Source organism: Diabrotica virgifera, chromosome 1 (assembly GCF_917563875.1).
Source record: "Diabrotica virgifera virgifera chromosome 1, PGI_DIABVI_V3a".
Lineage (NCBI taxonomy): Eukaryota > Metazoa > Arthropoda > Insecta > Coleoptera > Chrysomelidae > Diabrotica > Diabrotica virgifera.
Window position 1 is genome coordinate 26,449,281 of NC_065443.1, and position 16,718 is coordinate 26,465,998.

Consider the following 16,718-nt stretch of genomic DNA (forward strand, 5'->3'; position numbering starts at 1 on the left):
GGCAGGTTCGATCCCCAATGCAAAGTTTTATTATTTTATACATTTTGATGATTGTAAGTACCTATATTAGGTATATTATATATATATATATATATATATATATATATATATATATATATATATATATATATATATATATATATATATATATATATATATATTTTTTTTTTCAGAAAATTTGTAATTTTTGCCAACAATTATTATTGTTCTGAAGCTATTTCCTTGTGGCATTTTTACAATCAACTATTTTTAATGGGAAGCAAGCCACAATTTTACCAAAAATGATTTTATTAACGTTTCGAAGCCCAAATCGGGTTTCGTTGTCAAAATACAAAATACTACTAAAATAAACAAAAATGTTGCTAAGTAAAAAAATTCTTCTAATAATTTATTTAATCTGACTCATTTATATTGGCAATTCAGATGTATATAATACATTTTAAAGTAGAAGACTTTAAAATGATATCGCCAATATTTATGAGTTGCGTTCCTGGGACGACTTTACTAAAAGATAGTTCATTCAAACATGAAATCAATCCCAACTCAAGAATATCCGTCACAAAAAAATCATAGCATGTGATCTGTCTTTAAAAAGACAACCAAATGCAATGATGACAGTAAAATTCTCGCGTTAGATATTCCATAGTAAATCACGAGGGAAAACCAGGAAAAATCTCGTGATACTATCCCGACATCGTAAGTATTTGGTCTTACATTTAATTTACTTTTAATTAATAAAATCATTATTGGTAAAATTGGGGCTTGTTTCCCATTAAAAATAGTTGATTCCAACAATTATTGTTCAGAAATCATTTCTTTGTGGCATTTTTCAATGTGTTTTTGTGTATGTTTTATTTTTAATTTTTGGTATTAAAAATTTTTGGAAAGCAGTAAGTATTAAAATTAGTTTAATATTTAAATAAAATATAAATACACTGCTTAAAGTATATAAATTTCGTTGAAATCATATAATAGAAGTATAACTTCTTACGTGCGTAGAAAGTATACACACACATTCTTTTTTTTTTTAATTCGATGTCCAACCTATTGAAAAATGGACTCGAAAAACGCTTAAATTGGCTTTTTTCGGCATTTGTAATCGTTTATTTGCATTTTACCCTTAAAGTAAAATTTTTACGAAAAAAAAATCAAACTCATCTTAAAACAACCCAAGTTATTTAAAAAAAAAAGTGGTAGTTATTGATGCGAAAAAAGCACTTTCAATAATTTGATATACATAAATAGGTTGCCTTGGAAAATTTTCGTTGAACGGTTCAGCATAGCAAATTGGCATCATAATCAGTCGATTAAAACAAGTTTCAGTTTGTGGGTATAAAATTGACCTTTTTCGAGAAAAGCCACTTGCCTAAATGGCTTTGCCAATTTTTAAACAAATTTAGAGGTATATATTGATATGCGTTTAAACATTATGCGAAGTTACTTGGTGCCATCCATGAGAATATGCTTTATAAATTATTGTAATTTGACCAAGCAGAGCAACAAAAATTACTAGCTGTCTAAATAATAGAATATGGTGTAACTGAAACATTGGCATTCTGACTGCAACAACTACTCAGGGATGTCAAAAACCAGACAATTGCTTGACACCACAGAAATGAAAGTACTTCACAGCATAGCTGGAAATACTCTTCTAGATAGAAAAACAAGTAAAAACATAAGAAACACATGTGGGGTAGACGGGTTCATAATAGTTGTGCTTAGCAGGAAAAAGGAATGGAATGAACATATTCGCAGAGTGGAAGAATGGCAACAATTGCTCAAGATAAATCTGAAAGCTTTGAAAATATGTAATTTGCTACATACTATCTAATTGTTATCAATTAATATTTTACTTTTTGTTAATATTATTTTAATTTTTATATTATACCATATAGAGTGCATGAATTGTCCCTTGACTTTTTTCTGATGTTGTGAGTACAGTAAAACCTCAATATAACGGACTAATTGGGAGGACGGAATGTCTGTTAAAGCCGAAAGTCCGTTGTATAAAAATAGGTTTAAAATCAATCTAAATTTTTGTTTTGAAATTATGTAGGTACTACTGTCGGGAAATATGAGGCACATCTGCACAAATTAGGAATAATTAATTCATCAGTATGTTTTTGTGATAATGTTTCGATTAGTGATTTAAACCATATTTTCTTGGAATGCAAAATTAACGAGAGATATATAAATCAATTATATTACAATTTACGACAAACACAAGTTCATTTTCCAATTAGTATAGAATATCTACTAAGTTGTCATAAAATGGAAATATTTAAATTACTCATAAACTACTTGAAAGAAACAAATATAATCATTTAAGTGAAATACGTATAAATATAACAAAACTAATAAATTGAGGTAAAAATAAAATAAAAATCTGTGGCTAACGGACTCGCATCCAAGCCATTTTTTCACACACACACACACACTAGGTACTACTGTATTTAGATAGTGTTCAAATCTGTAAGTTAAAAAAGGAATAAAGTTTTGTTCGCTACTTTTTTACTTCATCTAAAAACTTTCTGCCATATACTCGTTTGGTTGTTAAAATTATTCACTGATTCATGGGTTGAATAAGCGATGTATTTTTTGGCAAAACATACATACAATTAAAGTTGCCATCTTCTGAATTTAGAATACTTTCAGGGGGATTAGTAGGAGCTTTGTCTAAACCTCTTTAGGCGGTATTACCAGTTTCTTCTTTCTTATCTTGAGATTTTCTCACTGCAGGTACAAATCCTTTAAAAAATTATTTTTGAAAATATCTCTGGTGAACTCTATTACAGCTATAATATGAAACGTGCAGATAATGCCTTTTGATGATTATAACACTGCACCATATCTTCGACAACACTAGGTTTACGAGATTTACCAACACTTATATATCTCTAGTGTTGGGGAAAAAGGGCATAAGTCAAATTTTTACTATATTGACTTAAGTACACTGGCGACATGGAATTTAATCAATTTAGTTGTGATCCAAAGGACATAAGTCTATTGTATTTCTAACAGCTTTAATCTCTATTGATCTAATAAACCGGTCGTGTAAAACCGGTTCTGTTTGAACAAGCGGACTTATGTTGACTAAAGTCTTTTTTACCGCGGCAACCTTACAACCGTAGGTATATTGTATATTTACACTTGCCAAGGACAGGCTGACTTAATTCCGTATGACCCGTTACAATAACAAACACGTATTGCTTTTCAGTGATAAAAATTTGTATTTACTTGTGTTTTTGCGAACGTAAAAATGTCAGAAAGATGTAAACGAATTATGAAGATGATTAAGGAGCAAAATAATGGTTATTCATGTTATTTATGGCACGAGTCGATGGCAATGAGAGGAGCAAACGAAATTGCTTCGTGTCTTTTTAAGGAGCTTATGAATTTGCCACCCGAAGTGAAAAAAGTGATTTTGTACTCGGATACTTGCGGTGGACAAAATAAGAATTTCTACGTAGCAAGTACATATATGTTCTTAACTGTTCTTCAAATGAAAAATTCGTTAGAGGAAATCGATCACAAATTTCTTGTGTCAGGTCACTCACACATGGAATGTGATGCGGATCATTCCGTAATCGAAAAACAAAAAAAAACAAGTGGTATGCAAATTTCACATCCACATGATTGGGCGACATTAATACGATGCGCAAATAAAAAGAAACCTTTCCAAGTGCTTGAAATGTCACAAGATGATTTTTATGACTTTGCAGCCTTGTTGAAAAGTATCTTTGTAAAAAGAAAACAAGAGAGTGAAAAACGATAATTTCTATGGCATGACTGCAAATGGCTCAGATACAGAAAGGAACAGGGACTGATTTATTATAAAAAAATCACTTCAAGAAACAGAAGACTTCTACATTCTGAATTTAAATCGCCGTGGCCGTCCGGTTGCACTCTATTTATCAAAAAAATATACAGAGCCACTTGCAATCTCCTAGGAATTACTACTTGGAATTACTACCCCTTATTCCAGATGTGTACAAAAGGTTTTATGAGCAACTTGTACATTCAAATGCAACAGCTGACGTTGACCCAGATTTAAAAGACCTAGATCCAGACGCCGAAAATCCAGACTTAGAAGAGGTACATACGTAATAAACATTGCAGTGATGTATTTTACTTGTATTGTTTTTTTTTCAGCGAATAAAACTTCATCCATTATTTTATGTTTCTGTATTTACCTGTGTTTCTATTAGATGTTATTATACTATACTACACTTAATGGCTAGCATGTTAGTTCATATAGACTTAAGTCAGCAATCGCAATCAAAGTCAGATCCAGAAGACTTAAGTCAATCAAAAATCATCAATTTGAAAAGATATAACCTACTTTATTATTGTCTATTGGTTTGGTTAATATATCGTATTATAATATTAGTATAAATGCAAGTTTAATTTAAAAATAGATTTATACGATAAGAATGAAACCTTTAATAAATCCTCCTGAAAAACAACAGATTTCGACTTATGCCCTTTTTCCCTAACAGTAGAGATATAGTAGTCAATCCATGCGATCTATCGGTCTTAGCACAAAGCAGTGCCTAGATCCTGTCCTTGTTTTTCCTTCTAGAATTTGATTTTTCATATTTTTTTATATTCAATTTTTTTTTAAATTTGATCCGATTTTTTGTCCGTTATATCTGAAGTCCGTTCTATCAAGGTTTTACTGTACTGCTATATCTTCAAAAGCTTGCCGGACATAGTAGGCAGTCAGTCTGGGAACAAGTCACATCAGTGTTTCAAGGTAGAACAGTATGGTGTGACATTTGCTGCTTTTATGGACCAACTACTTAAATTCCTATAAGAAAATATATCTGGATAGGTTAGTATCTACTTATAGTAGGTACCTATCAAAATATTTTAGAAAACCTTAATCTTGAGCTGATTACAAAGTCATTGTACTTGAATGGTGTGGCTAAGTTTTCAGCCCAGGTAGAAATTAATACATTTTAATCTATTTTAATTTTAATTATTATACCTGCTATTCAGTATGTTCACCTCTCGAAATTTAACGATACCACTCAAATACAAATGACTTTGTAATAGGATTAAAGATACAGTTTTAATTCTAATATAACTAAATTGTTAAAAATATTACATTTTTAATGAAAAAAAAATTTGGTTTTTTATACTTTATTTTAGCACTAGATAAACATAGAAAATTAGTACAATCAAGTCAAATTATCAGTATGTTTTATAATTTACTTATAAACTTAAAAATACATTTTTTAGATATTGATCACCCTAGATAATTTTTGGACTCTATTCAGCAGTAAATCTCCTTGTTTTACCACAGAATTAAATTGGGCATTCTTTAAATCTGGTCTATTAGTTTCAACAATTCCCCCAACTCGATCAATTTTACAATGCAATCTTCCTGCTGCTATAAATGTGGACAGTTCTTTATCAATGTATTCAACAGTAACTCCAAAGGCTTCTGCCATGTATTGTAAAGTAAGAGACCTATATGACTCCAATAATTGTGTATAAGCAAGTATCTTCATCTCTCTTACATAGAAACGATAGTGAGGATTCAAGAAATAATCTTTTCTGAGAACTGTTTCAACTTCTGCAAGATTTGTGAAAAATTCAGCATACTGACAATTATATAAAGAAAAAAGGTAATCTTTTACAAATGGTTCTGAATGCAGTACTTCCAATATTTCGGAACCTTTGACCACTTTATCTCTTAATTGGTTCCTTGGCAAACTAATAATAGAGGTGTATACAGTATACCTGACAAATGCTTTATAGTCCATTAGTTCGTATGATGTAAAAGTGCTTACTGTGTCCAAAAACAAGTTAGCAGCTGATTTGAAGTCTCGTACTGACATACAATATGCACCTTGATACACTTTTAAACGATTTCTTCTATCCCAATCACCTCCTTCTTCAATAAGGGTTTTAGCTTTTTCAATATTTCTTGTGATGAGATCATGGTCCATGAAGAACAAACCAATTCTTATCAAGTGAAAAATAATATCTAAACGATGACCAAGTGATACAGTTTTATCATATGTTTGTCTGAAAGTACTAACTGCGTTGTCTTTATCACCAATTCGGCTGTAGTATTCTGCTTTTCTTAAGTAGGCTTCTCGAACTTCCATTTCACCTAAATTTTTCTCGGCATCTTCTATGGCTTCATCCAAAAGCTTGATCTTCTCAGCGTTCTTAGCTTTTAATGCACTCAGTAGATTAGCATCAAGTTTCCAACCAGCATCTTTACAAATAAGTTCATACCATGGGGCCATATCATCTTTCTTTATAGCTTCTGTTATTTTGGAGTGGACGTTTTTATCACTGCGATATTCTGGTAAAGTTAACAGAAACTTACAATGTGCTAATTCTAAATCAGGGTTTTTCTCAAGACCCTGGTCTTCTAAATTTTCAATCGGCATTTTGTTTAGTTGTGAATGAAATGAACTTTCTTTTAAATCAAAATGACCAACAAATTTTTGACGTGACAAGCACAGTAAAGGACAGCTGTGGTGACAAGTTTAGAATGTCAGTTGAAATGAAAGCGTTCGTCATTTGTCAGTTCAAGCATAGCCAACATAAAAATATATAAAAAATTACGCTGTGTCTCTTACGGCCGGTTTCACAAGTCGAAGTTAACTTGTGGTTAAGAGATAACCAGAAGTTACCCCGAAATATGTATTTCACAATATCAGGTCAACGGCGAAGTTGTGGTTAACCGACAGAATTTTTAACCAGAGCTTGGAGTGATGGTTAAGCTCTTAACCCATAGATTTATAATACTCTAGATTGCGCCTTACGATCTTAAAATGGGTGACGGTTGCGACAGAGATAAATGAGCCTATTTGGTCGGTAGTCTCTTTCTAATTCAAGGGGAGTATTGACGACGTCACTATCCTACTCGGTCGTCGAGTATTTTAGATGGTTTGACAGTTCGAGCGGATGGCGACGAGAACTGGTCGTTTGTCTTCGGACGTGGATAATCCTGGTTCGAATCCCATACCAATCTTTACTTTTTTTATTTTTAATTTAATCAATATTGCGTTTATTAGATATTATTACATCTCTAAAATAAATCTATGCAAAGAAATATATAACAAATAAGAAAAACTGTGTAGGTACCTATAGATTTTTAAAAATACAAAAGCCAATGTTATTTTTTTAATAAGTTAATGGTAGAATAGTATAAAGTAATTAAAAATATTCGTAAAAAATTACCAATAATTAATATCAACATAATGTACCATCGATTTATTAATTGAATCGGTCATTTCAAAAACAACACGAGTCACATATTCCTAATTTTACAGAAGAGCAAAGAAAACTTAACTATATAGTCGAAAGATGCATGAAATGGATGACATCAAAATTCAGAGTTATATTGTAGTTTTGTTCCTAATGTTTTTACTGGACTGGTGTCGTTTTTGCACACAACGTTTATCTTAAAGGAGTCTATTCCTCTCAAAAAGTTAGTTTCTGAAAATTGTGGACTTTGCTGGTTTTGAAATGACCGATTCAATTATAAGTAATTAGACATTATTTTTATTTATGAAACTATTGTTACAATTTTTTAAAAAAGTAGAAGCAAAACAAATATTATTCACATCATTCGAATAAGGACGAATTTATATTAATAACGAATGACTTATTTTACTATGCATTTCACAAATATGTATTCCAATATTAACTTACTATACATAGGTACATTTATTATCTGCTAGATTTACTTAGGTCCATTTTTCAGATGTAAAAATATCTAATAAACGCAATATTGAGTAAATAAAAATAAAAAAGGTAAAGTTGGTATGGGATTCGAACCACGATTATCCACGTCCGAAGACCAAAGACCATTTCTCGTCTCCACCCGCTCCAACTGTCAACAAATATTACTCGATAAAGTGGGATAGTCACGTCGTCGATATTCCCCTTAAATTAAAAAGAGACTACCGACCAAATAGGCTCATTTATCTCTGTCGCAACCGTCACCCATTTTAAGATCGGAGGACGCAATCTAGAGTATTATATATCTATGTCTTAACCAGAGGTTATCCTAACCTAATTTCGTTTTATTGACAGGACAGAGTGTATACACGTAAATTATTAATTACAGATATGAATTTATATGATGTACTTAAATGCGTTTAGCATTTCAGCGGCCAATAATTGTTCGATTTTTAAATTATTTGCTTCCTGGGGTAATTATTAATACATACTATAGTCTCTTGCTTGCTACATGTTTTTATATTAACAATTTAATTTTAACAATATTGGCGAAAGACCTTAAAACAAATATTATTCTTAAACAAAACTTAAAATGTATAATGTGCATGTAATATACAGTGTGTACTTTAGTTGGCCACGTATGGGAAGCATTTTTAATATTAATTTTACGAAAAAAAGATACTTCAAAAAAGTTTTGCATAGTAATTTTTATGGTCCAAAATCTAAGATGCAACCATCATGTATCAAATTTTATTAATCCCATAGGAGGTATGTTAAAATATATGAATTTTTAAAGCAAGCAAGGTAGCAAGAATCAACATCAAAAATATGATTATGCAAATCAACCACAAGTCTGACTGAATATCCTAACCACACATATACACACATTTATTTTTCCTTAATCTGCAAAATAAACTCCACAACTAAATATAAAATCCTTAAAAAATATATACAACAAATTAATAGTCATAAAGAAATATAACAATTTATTGAATTTATCCTAATAAAAATCAATGGAAACTCATCTGACTGATCAGCTGATTTGATAATTCTTCCATAAAAATGTTATTTCTGGTGATCATTGTCCATAATTTCCTACCAACATAAGAAAAATAAAACAAAACTTACGGTCAACTAACCATGATTAAATCTGTGGTTGTGAAACAACAACTGTCAGTTAGACTGTGGGTAAAGGTTAGTTGACCGCTAGGGTTAACCACAGATTGTGAAACCGGCCGTTAGACAAGGAAAGAGAGAGGACGAGTAATCCTATGACCAAAAGTGAAGCCAAACTGACACCAGAGATTTTGATCATCGACGTATCTTTGGGGTATTATTATGCATTGAGTATTTAAAATAAAAACATGAAATGTATTTAAAATGAAGAATTTGTGTACGGTAAATGTTTTATTAAGTTGCTCATATTACGTACATATGTTTCAATACATACATATGTTTTTATTACGAATTTTAGATGATGATTTACTTTATTTTTTATGAAATTTTAACCTTCAACGAACACCCACCACTGGCAACCCATTGGGTGCGTTCGGACGACCATAGCGGCTGGCGGTCAGCAGAAATCGGCTGAGTGGTTGTATCCAGCCGTGATAGGGAAAGCTCAAGGTCCCTATACCATAGGTTGTATGGTAACTTTGACATTGACAAATGAAATATTGTCATCGTGACGTCACCCAGATGATTAATTTTACGAATTGTTTGTAAACATAATAGGATACGTGGTTTGGAGGCTATATTTTGTTATTAAATATCGTTAGTGTTTTAATTTGTGTTTATATCTTGAGATATAATGTATCTATAGATATCATTAAGTGTTTTTAGTATAATAACTTAAACCCAAAACTCTTTTACAAGTGTTAAGATACATTTTAATGTGGTTGTGTTAAGTACCTACTTACTTAAGTCGACTTTACATTACATGATTTATCATGTGATTTGTCATATGATTTGGTCATGGAGTGAAATTTACATGTTTACACTGTGTGATTTGTCATATGATTTTGCATTGTTTATACAGCTCGTTTTGTCATAAGCATTGTCATGCGGCTCGTCATGGGAAAAATCATATGACAAATCACATGATAAATCATGTAGTGTAAAGTCGACTTTACTGGATTGCATCCATCTGAAGATCGTTTGAATTTGAATAAACAATTATAAACTAAATGAATATATAAAATGGGGAAAATTCCCTTTATTACACTGAAATTGTATTTTTTTATAATTTACTGTTAATGTAAAACTTCAGAGGTACCTATTGAATGGAATCATAATGTTTTAATAGTTTTAGATATTATAATCCAGTACCTAACGTAATCAGATGCTCTTAAGGGAAAAAATACTAGTTTTGATACATAAATCTTTAGTTGAATATCTTTTTCACCATGGTTTACATGTTAGGAGGAATTTATAATAATGTACTACATGCATTATCCCCAATTCAAAATTATTATATACCTACTCAAAATCATTTAAAAAAGTAAATTGTATTCAACCCATTATTAGTATGCGCAATATACCTAGGATATTTGAATGATTTAGTCCCATATATACACAAGAAAGAAGCGACTTCTGCTTTAATTAAGTATGTAGTAATGCTATTCTACTGCATAATATATTTAATTGCAATTATATTCTATGATTTTTGTAACTCTACAGGTATCTACCACATTTTTTAAAGAATATATAAAATAAATAGTCATTAAAAATCCAAACGTATTTTTTTTTAAATATACATATTTTCAATACATTCCTACTTTCCGGGTTCATTTCAATGAGTGAAGTGAATGAATTTGAATGCAGCATTCTGGGTGACGTCACTCCCGCCATTAGATTCTCGACGCTGATTGGTGGAAAGTTACCATGCAACCTGTATATTTATGAACCTTGGGGAAAGCTTAGTAAATCCATCGGTGGTAAATCTCTCGGTTATGAGATGTTAGCACCTCATTGATCGAATTTCGTAAAAATAATTATACCATTCTTTTGCTCACGGTTTGTACAGCAATGATCACTAGGTTTCAGATTTTGATCACCTGTAGTTTATTTTTTATTAAGGGTTGAAAATTCAAGGACGAAAAAAAAGATGTTGGCACCTCATTGATCGAAATCTTTAAAACGAATGACTGTATTCGATAGGAAATAAAGCGCTGACCAATGATCACCTATATTGAACATTGATCAGGCTTTTTTTTGCACTGAAAATAATTATTAAAGTTGCAATAACCTTAGCACGCACGCGCAGTCCATTAAAAATTTTATATCTAACAGGAGCTCTGTTCTTTATTTGAAAAATTTTCAAGGACAGTCACTCTTCGGTCCGAGTAAAATGATTCTGTCTAAATCTTGACCCGAGGGGTAGCGGCGTGTAATTTGGGTTGCCTATATAAACATCGACGAAATTTGAGTTATTTAAAACGCTGAAAAGACTAGTTAGTGATAATAAAAACCGATATTTACTGCGGTTACATGATATTTAATATTAAAATATTATTGGATGTGGTAGAATGTAGACTCTTTGTATAATTACCAATTGAACAGTGAAGCTGTTAGATCAATTTTCCGATTCAATCATTTCTACTGTTTACAGTTGTGTGTTTGTGTTTGCTTTTGAGTATGTATTTCATTTTCTTGACATCGAAAATGTTAGGTGTGGAAAGAATTAATAAGTGCGTGAAATGCGAAAAAGTGTATAAACATAAACATGATTTAAAAAGACATGTAAAAAGTTCGCATCCCGACAAATTGGATGCAATTGCCCCTTTAAAAGTGCTTAAAGGCAACGTCTATAAGTGCACACATTGTGATAAACAATTTAGATATAAGTCAAGTTTAAACTTTCATGTCAAAAAAGTGCACACAAATGTATCAGTTTATGCAGAAACTAAAACATTTCATCATAAATGTTCTGTGTGTAATTATCATGCAACTTTTAAAAAGGACTTTATTAAACATTATGAAACTTCTCATAGCATTCCTATGCAATAGGATACAATAGAGTTTTCCAACCATGATGACTTTATTTCTTGGAAGAATAAAATAGAGCTTGAAACAAATGCTAGTGTCGTTTTATTGCTGAAAAAGTGAACTACATAATTGCCACCGATAATAAACAGGCCATTTCGCGATTCAAGTTTATCAACACAAATTACACGCCGCTAATATTCGGGTCAGGATCTAGAATCGAGTATCAAAATTGTTGCAAGCTTTTTACTCTTCGAAGGAACCGTTTTCTTACAGTGTTGCGCGATTTTGAATAAGTAATAAATTATAAGTTCTGATCCAGAAAACTCAGAATTGATTTTTACATTATAATCAAACGAAGCGGTTATAGTTAAATTTGTTGCTATCTAGAGAATGTAAAGATTATTCGTGATAATAAGAATTGTAATAGATTTCTTTGTTGTTGATATTAGGACTATTTTATTCCAAGGAGATTAAAAGTCAGATCACACTATTGGCAACTGATAATCTTAAAACATATGTCTTATTATATGCATTGTTGTCAGGTCTAAAAGTTACTTTTTCTCTTAAAGTTTTTTATACCTACCTAATAATATTAGTATAATTATTATATTATATTATATTATATTATATTATATTATATTATATTATATTATATTATATTATATTATATTATATTATATTATATTATATTATATTATATTATATTATATTATATTATATAATTATATTATATTATAATAATTATACTTTCATTTTTTAAAAAGGAATTTCTTTTTTAAGGAATGATAATATTATATAAAACTGGTGATTTTTTCCTTCGCCATGCGACGGGGGATACAATCAATTGCCATGTACAGTCGCTGTACTCAATTTTTTCTGGCATCCTCTAATTTTATTTGACAACCTCCAACGTTTTCTGACTCGTACTTTTTTTATTTTATAACTATAAGAAAGACTGGATTGATTTCGCTAATTTTGATTTTGAAATATTTTTAGAAGTCGTGTTCTCACCATAGGTATAATAACACAATAGATTAGGCCAGGTCCGAAAAATAGCGTAACGCGGAGCAGTTCGGGTCGGTGGTCTATCTATCTCTCTTTACCGGCGCTTAGCTTTCTCTCTCTAGCATATGATGGCTGCCGCCTCTGTGTCACTCAAGGTTCATAGATAGTATGCAATAATCTACCTTGTGTGTCACTGTCGTTCCATTACTCCCACCTCTTGGTAGATACGCTCACACTGGCACGACAGACAAAGATAGCTAGACCACTGTACTTAACCCGCGAGTAGTCACGCCGTTAGATAGAATCTCACATTTTATCCTTTTTCGCGATAACTTGATGAAAAATTTTGAAATTTTGAAAAAATTTCGTAAGTTCCTCGAGGAAGGGTGTAGTAATACGTAGGATTTTTTTATTTATTTATTTCTTCTTCTTTTTGTGGAATTTATGGCTATGGGGACAGCCAATTAGCTTTAATAATTGTTAGAAATAATATAAAATAAAAATTTGTTGTAAATCCGTATTTAAATTCCAATTTTGAGATAGAATCTAACACGCGACTATTCACGTTACAGAAGTGAGCGCGACTACTTCCGGGTTAATATTGGCGTTACACCCAGAGATATGTCAAGAATAGATCTGGCTAGGGATATGCTAAATAATGCATCGGGGTGTAACGTCAATATCAAGTACGGTGGTCTAGCTATCTTTGTCTGTCGTGCGAGTGTGAGCGTATCTACCAAGAGGTGGGAGTAATGGAACGACAGTTAAGGCCGCGTCCCACCATCAAATAATTTGATCAAACTGGTTTGAGCAAACTGAAAGTGACAATTAGTGACGTCACATCCTGAGTGGTCATTGTGGATAATAATGAAAAATTTTAATTTTAAATAAAGTACAAACAAGTTAGACAACTCAATACACAAAATTTTATCAAACTAGACTGATAGTGAGAGCACAGATTTTTAGAATTTCAAAAAAACTGCAATTGTGATGTCACTTTGACGTACTTCCGGAGTTTGCTCAAATTATTTGATGGTGAGACGCGGCCTTTACACAGAGGCGGCAGCCATTATATGCTAGAGAGAGAAAGCTAAGCGCCAGTAGATAGAGATAGATAGACCACCGACCCGAACTGCTCCGCGTTACGCTATTTTTCGGAGTTGACCAAATCTATGTGTATAATATCTTTGGTTACCCCTCGATGCCACAGTATAGGAGGCCGATGCATTGAGTAGCATATCCCTAGCCAGATCTATTGTTGACATATCTCTGGTTCTCACTATCAAATAATGAACCGTGATAGTGCGACGTCAAAAGGTCCAAAAAGTTTCCAAACAAAGCAAAGGTTTGACGTCTGTGAATTGTTTATACACGTGATTTGTGTAATCCATTTTAATTTTATTTTATTTTAACAATAATCTGCACATTTTTTCTTAAGACACAATCCTTGTTAGTCATATCAATCATATTGCTTTTAATTTTATAAATGTCCTTACACAAAATCAAGGATTTACACACTACATAGTACTTACTGCTCTTCAGGTTCTTAACCAGTCCTATATGGAAATATGGTGGGAAATATACTATGAGCATTGATTACAATCACGGGTACCCAACACCCAACACATTACCATTTTGTAAAAATTAAACATCTTACAATAAGCAATATATTCCAATTATAAAAACCAAAACAAACACCACGTGTGAATTTTTGCTTTGTTTGGAAACTTTTCAGAGTAGCCAACATTGATTTGACGTCACGACTATCAAGGCCGCGTCTCACCATCAAATAATTTGATCAAACAGTTTGAGCAAACTTGACGTACTTGAGGAAGTACGTCAAAGTGACGTCACAATTGCAGTTTTTTTGAAATTCTAAAAATCTGTGCTCTCACTATCAGTCTAGTTTGATCAAATTTTTTGTATTGAGTTGTCTAGGCCCCCTCACCATCAAATAATTGACAGTTATTTGATCAAACTTGACAGTTAGTGACACAAACTATACATACTAACTGTCACTTTGTGTCACTAACTGTCAAGTTTGATCAAATAACTGTCAATTATTTGATGGTGAGACGGAGCCTTAACTTGTTTGTACTTTATTTAAAATTAAAATTTTTCATTATTATCCACAATGAACACGCAGGATGTGACGTCACTAACTGTCACTTTCAGTTTGCTCAAACCAGTTTGATCAAATTATTTGATGGTGGGACGCGGTCTTTACGGTCCACTTGATCAAACTGGTTTGAGCAAACTGAAAGTTAGTGACGTCACATTCTGAGTTTTCATTGTGGATAATAAGGATAATAATGAAAAATTTTAATTTTAAGTAAAGTACAAACAAGTTAGACAACTCAATAAAAAAAATTTGATCAAACTAGACTGATAGTGAGAACACAGATTTTAAAATTTTAACAAATTGCAATTGTGACGCCACTTTGACGTACTTCCGGAGTTTGCTCAAACTGTTTAATCAAATTATTTAATAGTGAGAACACGACTTAACGCTCGGTTTCATAATCAGATAAAGTGAACTTTAAATTTTAAGTTGGTACCTTTATCAATAGCTAAGGCCATGATACTGTAAATAAAGGCTAAGGCTAATAAATAAATGGCTAAGGCTACGTCGGGGCCGGCGTAGCTAAGCGGTAGTGTGCTTGGCTCGCGTGCCGGTGGTCCGGAGTTCAAATCCTACCGCCGGCAAGAACAACTAGACATTTTTAAAATTTTTATAGGCCCCAGGTCGACTCAGCCTGAATAAAATGAGTACCTTGGGTAAAACCAGGGGTAATAATAGGCGGTTGAAGCGTGGCACGCTGTTGAAGGTGGTTGAAGGTGTTACCTTCCTTGTATACCGTAGGCCCTAGATATTCGCTCTGAGCGTTAACAAAGTGTCAAAACAAAATCGACCGACCTGCTCATGGTGGCGGTTTTTTGAAATTTTATCAGGACGCTTTGTGTATGTTTAAATGAGACATTTAAAAAAAATGCCGTGTCACGCTAGTGATATTATGTATTAATATAAACAGAAAATAAAAACGCACTTAATCTGATATAAATTCTTCTATTTCCAATATTGATTATCAGTTTGATTTTGTATACATAACCTCACTATCGCAGTTTATGTCAATAAATCTTTATTAACGAAAAAGAAAATATTTTTGTTGCACTATAAATTACAGTATAAATTAATAACTAATGAATTCTAACAATTGTATTCGGTTATTATCACTACAAAATAAAATATTCAAGTTTAACAAAATAATCCCATAAGACTCAATGTTAAAACGTCCTGACAAAATCTGACAGCGTGTCACGTGACTGTAAGTAGAGGGGAGACGCACGGAGTCAATAGCAGACTACCCTGCTATACTCCCAAAGCCACGTGAGCGGTATAAAACGGGAGACTATTCATATTACCTTTATCAATGCAATAATTCATATGGGTAAATGTCAACGTTAAAGTGAACTTTTGTTGATGTTTAACACTTTAAAATTGACATTTACCCATAGGGCTTTTCATCGATTGGCATTTGTTTCGAGCTTCTGTCAGATGTTGTATAATCTGTGTACAATATTAATATACACGGATTATACAACATAAGACAGAAGCTCGAAACAAATGACTGTGAATGAAAAGCCCCATATGATAAGGTTACCAACTTAAAATTTAAAGTCCACTTTAACTGATTATGAAACCGCACGTAAGGAAGAAGATCTCTATACCTACTCTATACATTGAATCTCATCAGATATCAAATGCGTTATTAGTTGTATAGAAAGTGTCTAAATAATGTGCTCCTTGTTCAAGAATATCTCTATTTTTGACAATATCGAAACGGAAAATATGTTTATAAATAAAAATAAGTTTAAAATATTGTTTATTTATTAGGTATAATAAAAAGTGTTTTTCAACATTTACTCTGCGATAAAGTTTAAAATTCAAAACCCTCCAATGATTGACAGACGCCTATAAAAGACTTTGGCCAGAAGCAGAAGACCAAGCTGCTAGG

General features: G+C 31.9%; 1 protein-coding gene across 1 annotated transcript; it reads right to left on the reverse strand.

Moving 5' to 3' along the window:
- Positions 1-5,129: 5,129 nt before the first annotated feature.
- LOC114328865 (26S proteasome non-ATPase regulatory subunit 6) lies at positions 5,130-6,672 on the reverse strand. Its single transcript, XM_028277833.2, has one exon. It carries the CDS (start codon positions 6,408-6,410, stop codon positions 5,241-5,243), a length of 1,170 nt encoding a protein of 389 aa, XP_028133634.1. The 5' UTR covers positions 6,411-6,672; the 3' UTR covers positions 5,130-5,240.
- Positions 6,673-16,718: the final 10,046 nt, after the last annotated feature.

What these genes read in the sequence shown, in the direction of transcription:
- LOC114328865 (XM_028277833.2), bottom strand. Translation starts at nt 6,410, where the DNA reads ATGCCGATTGAAAATTTAGAAGACCAGGGTCTTGAGAAAAACCCTGAT.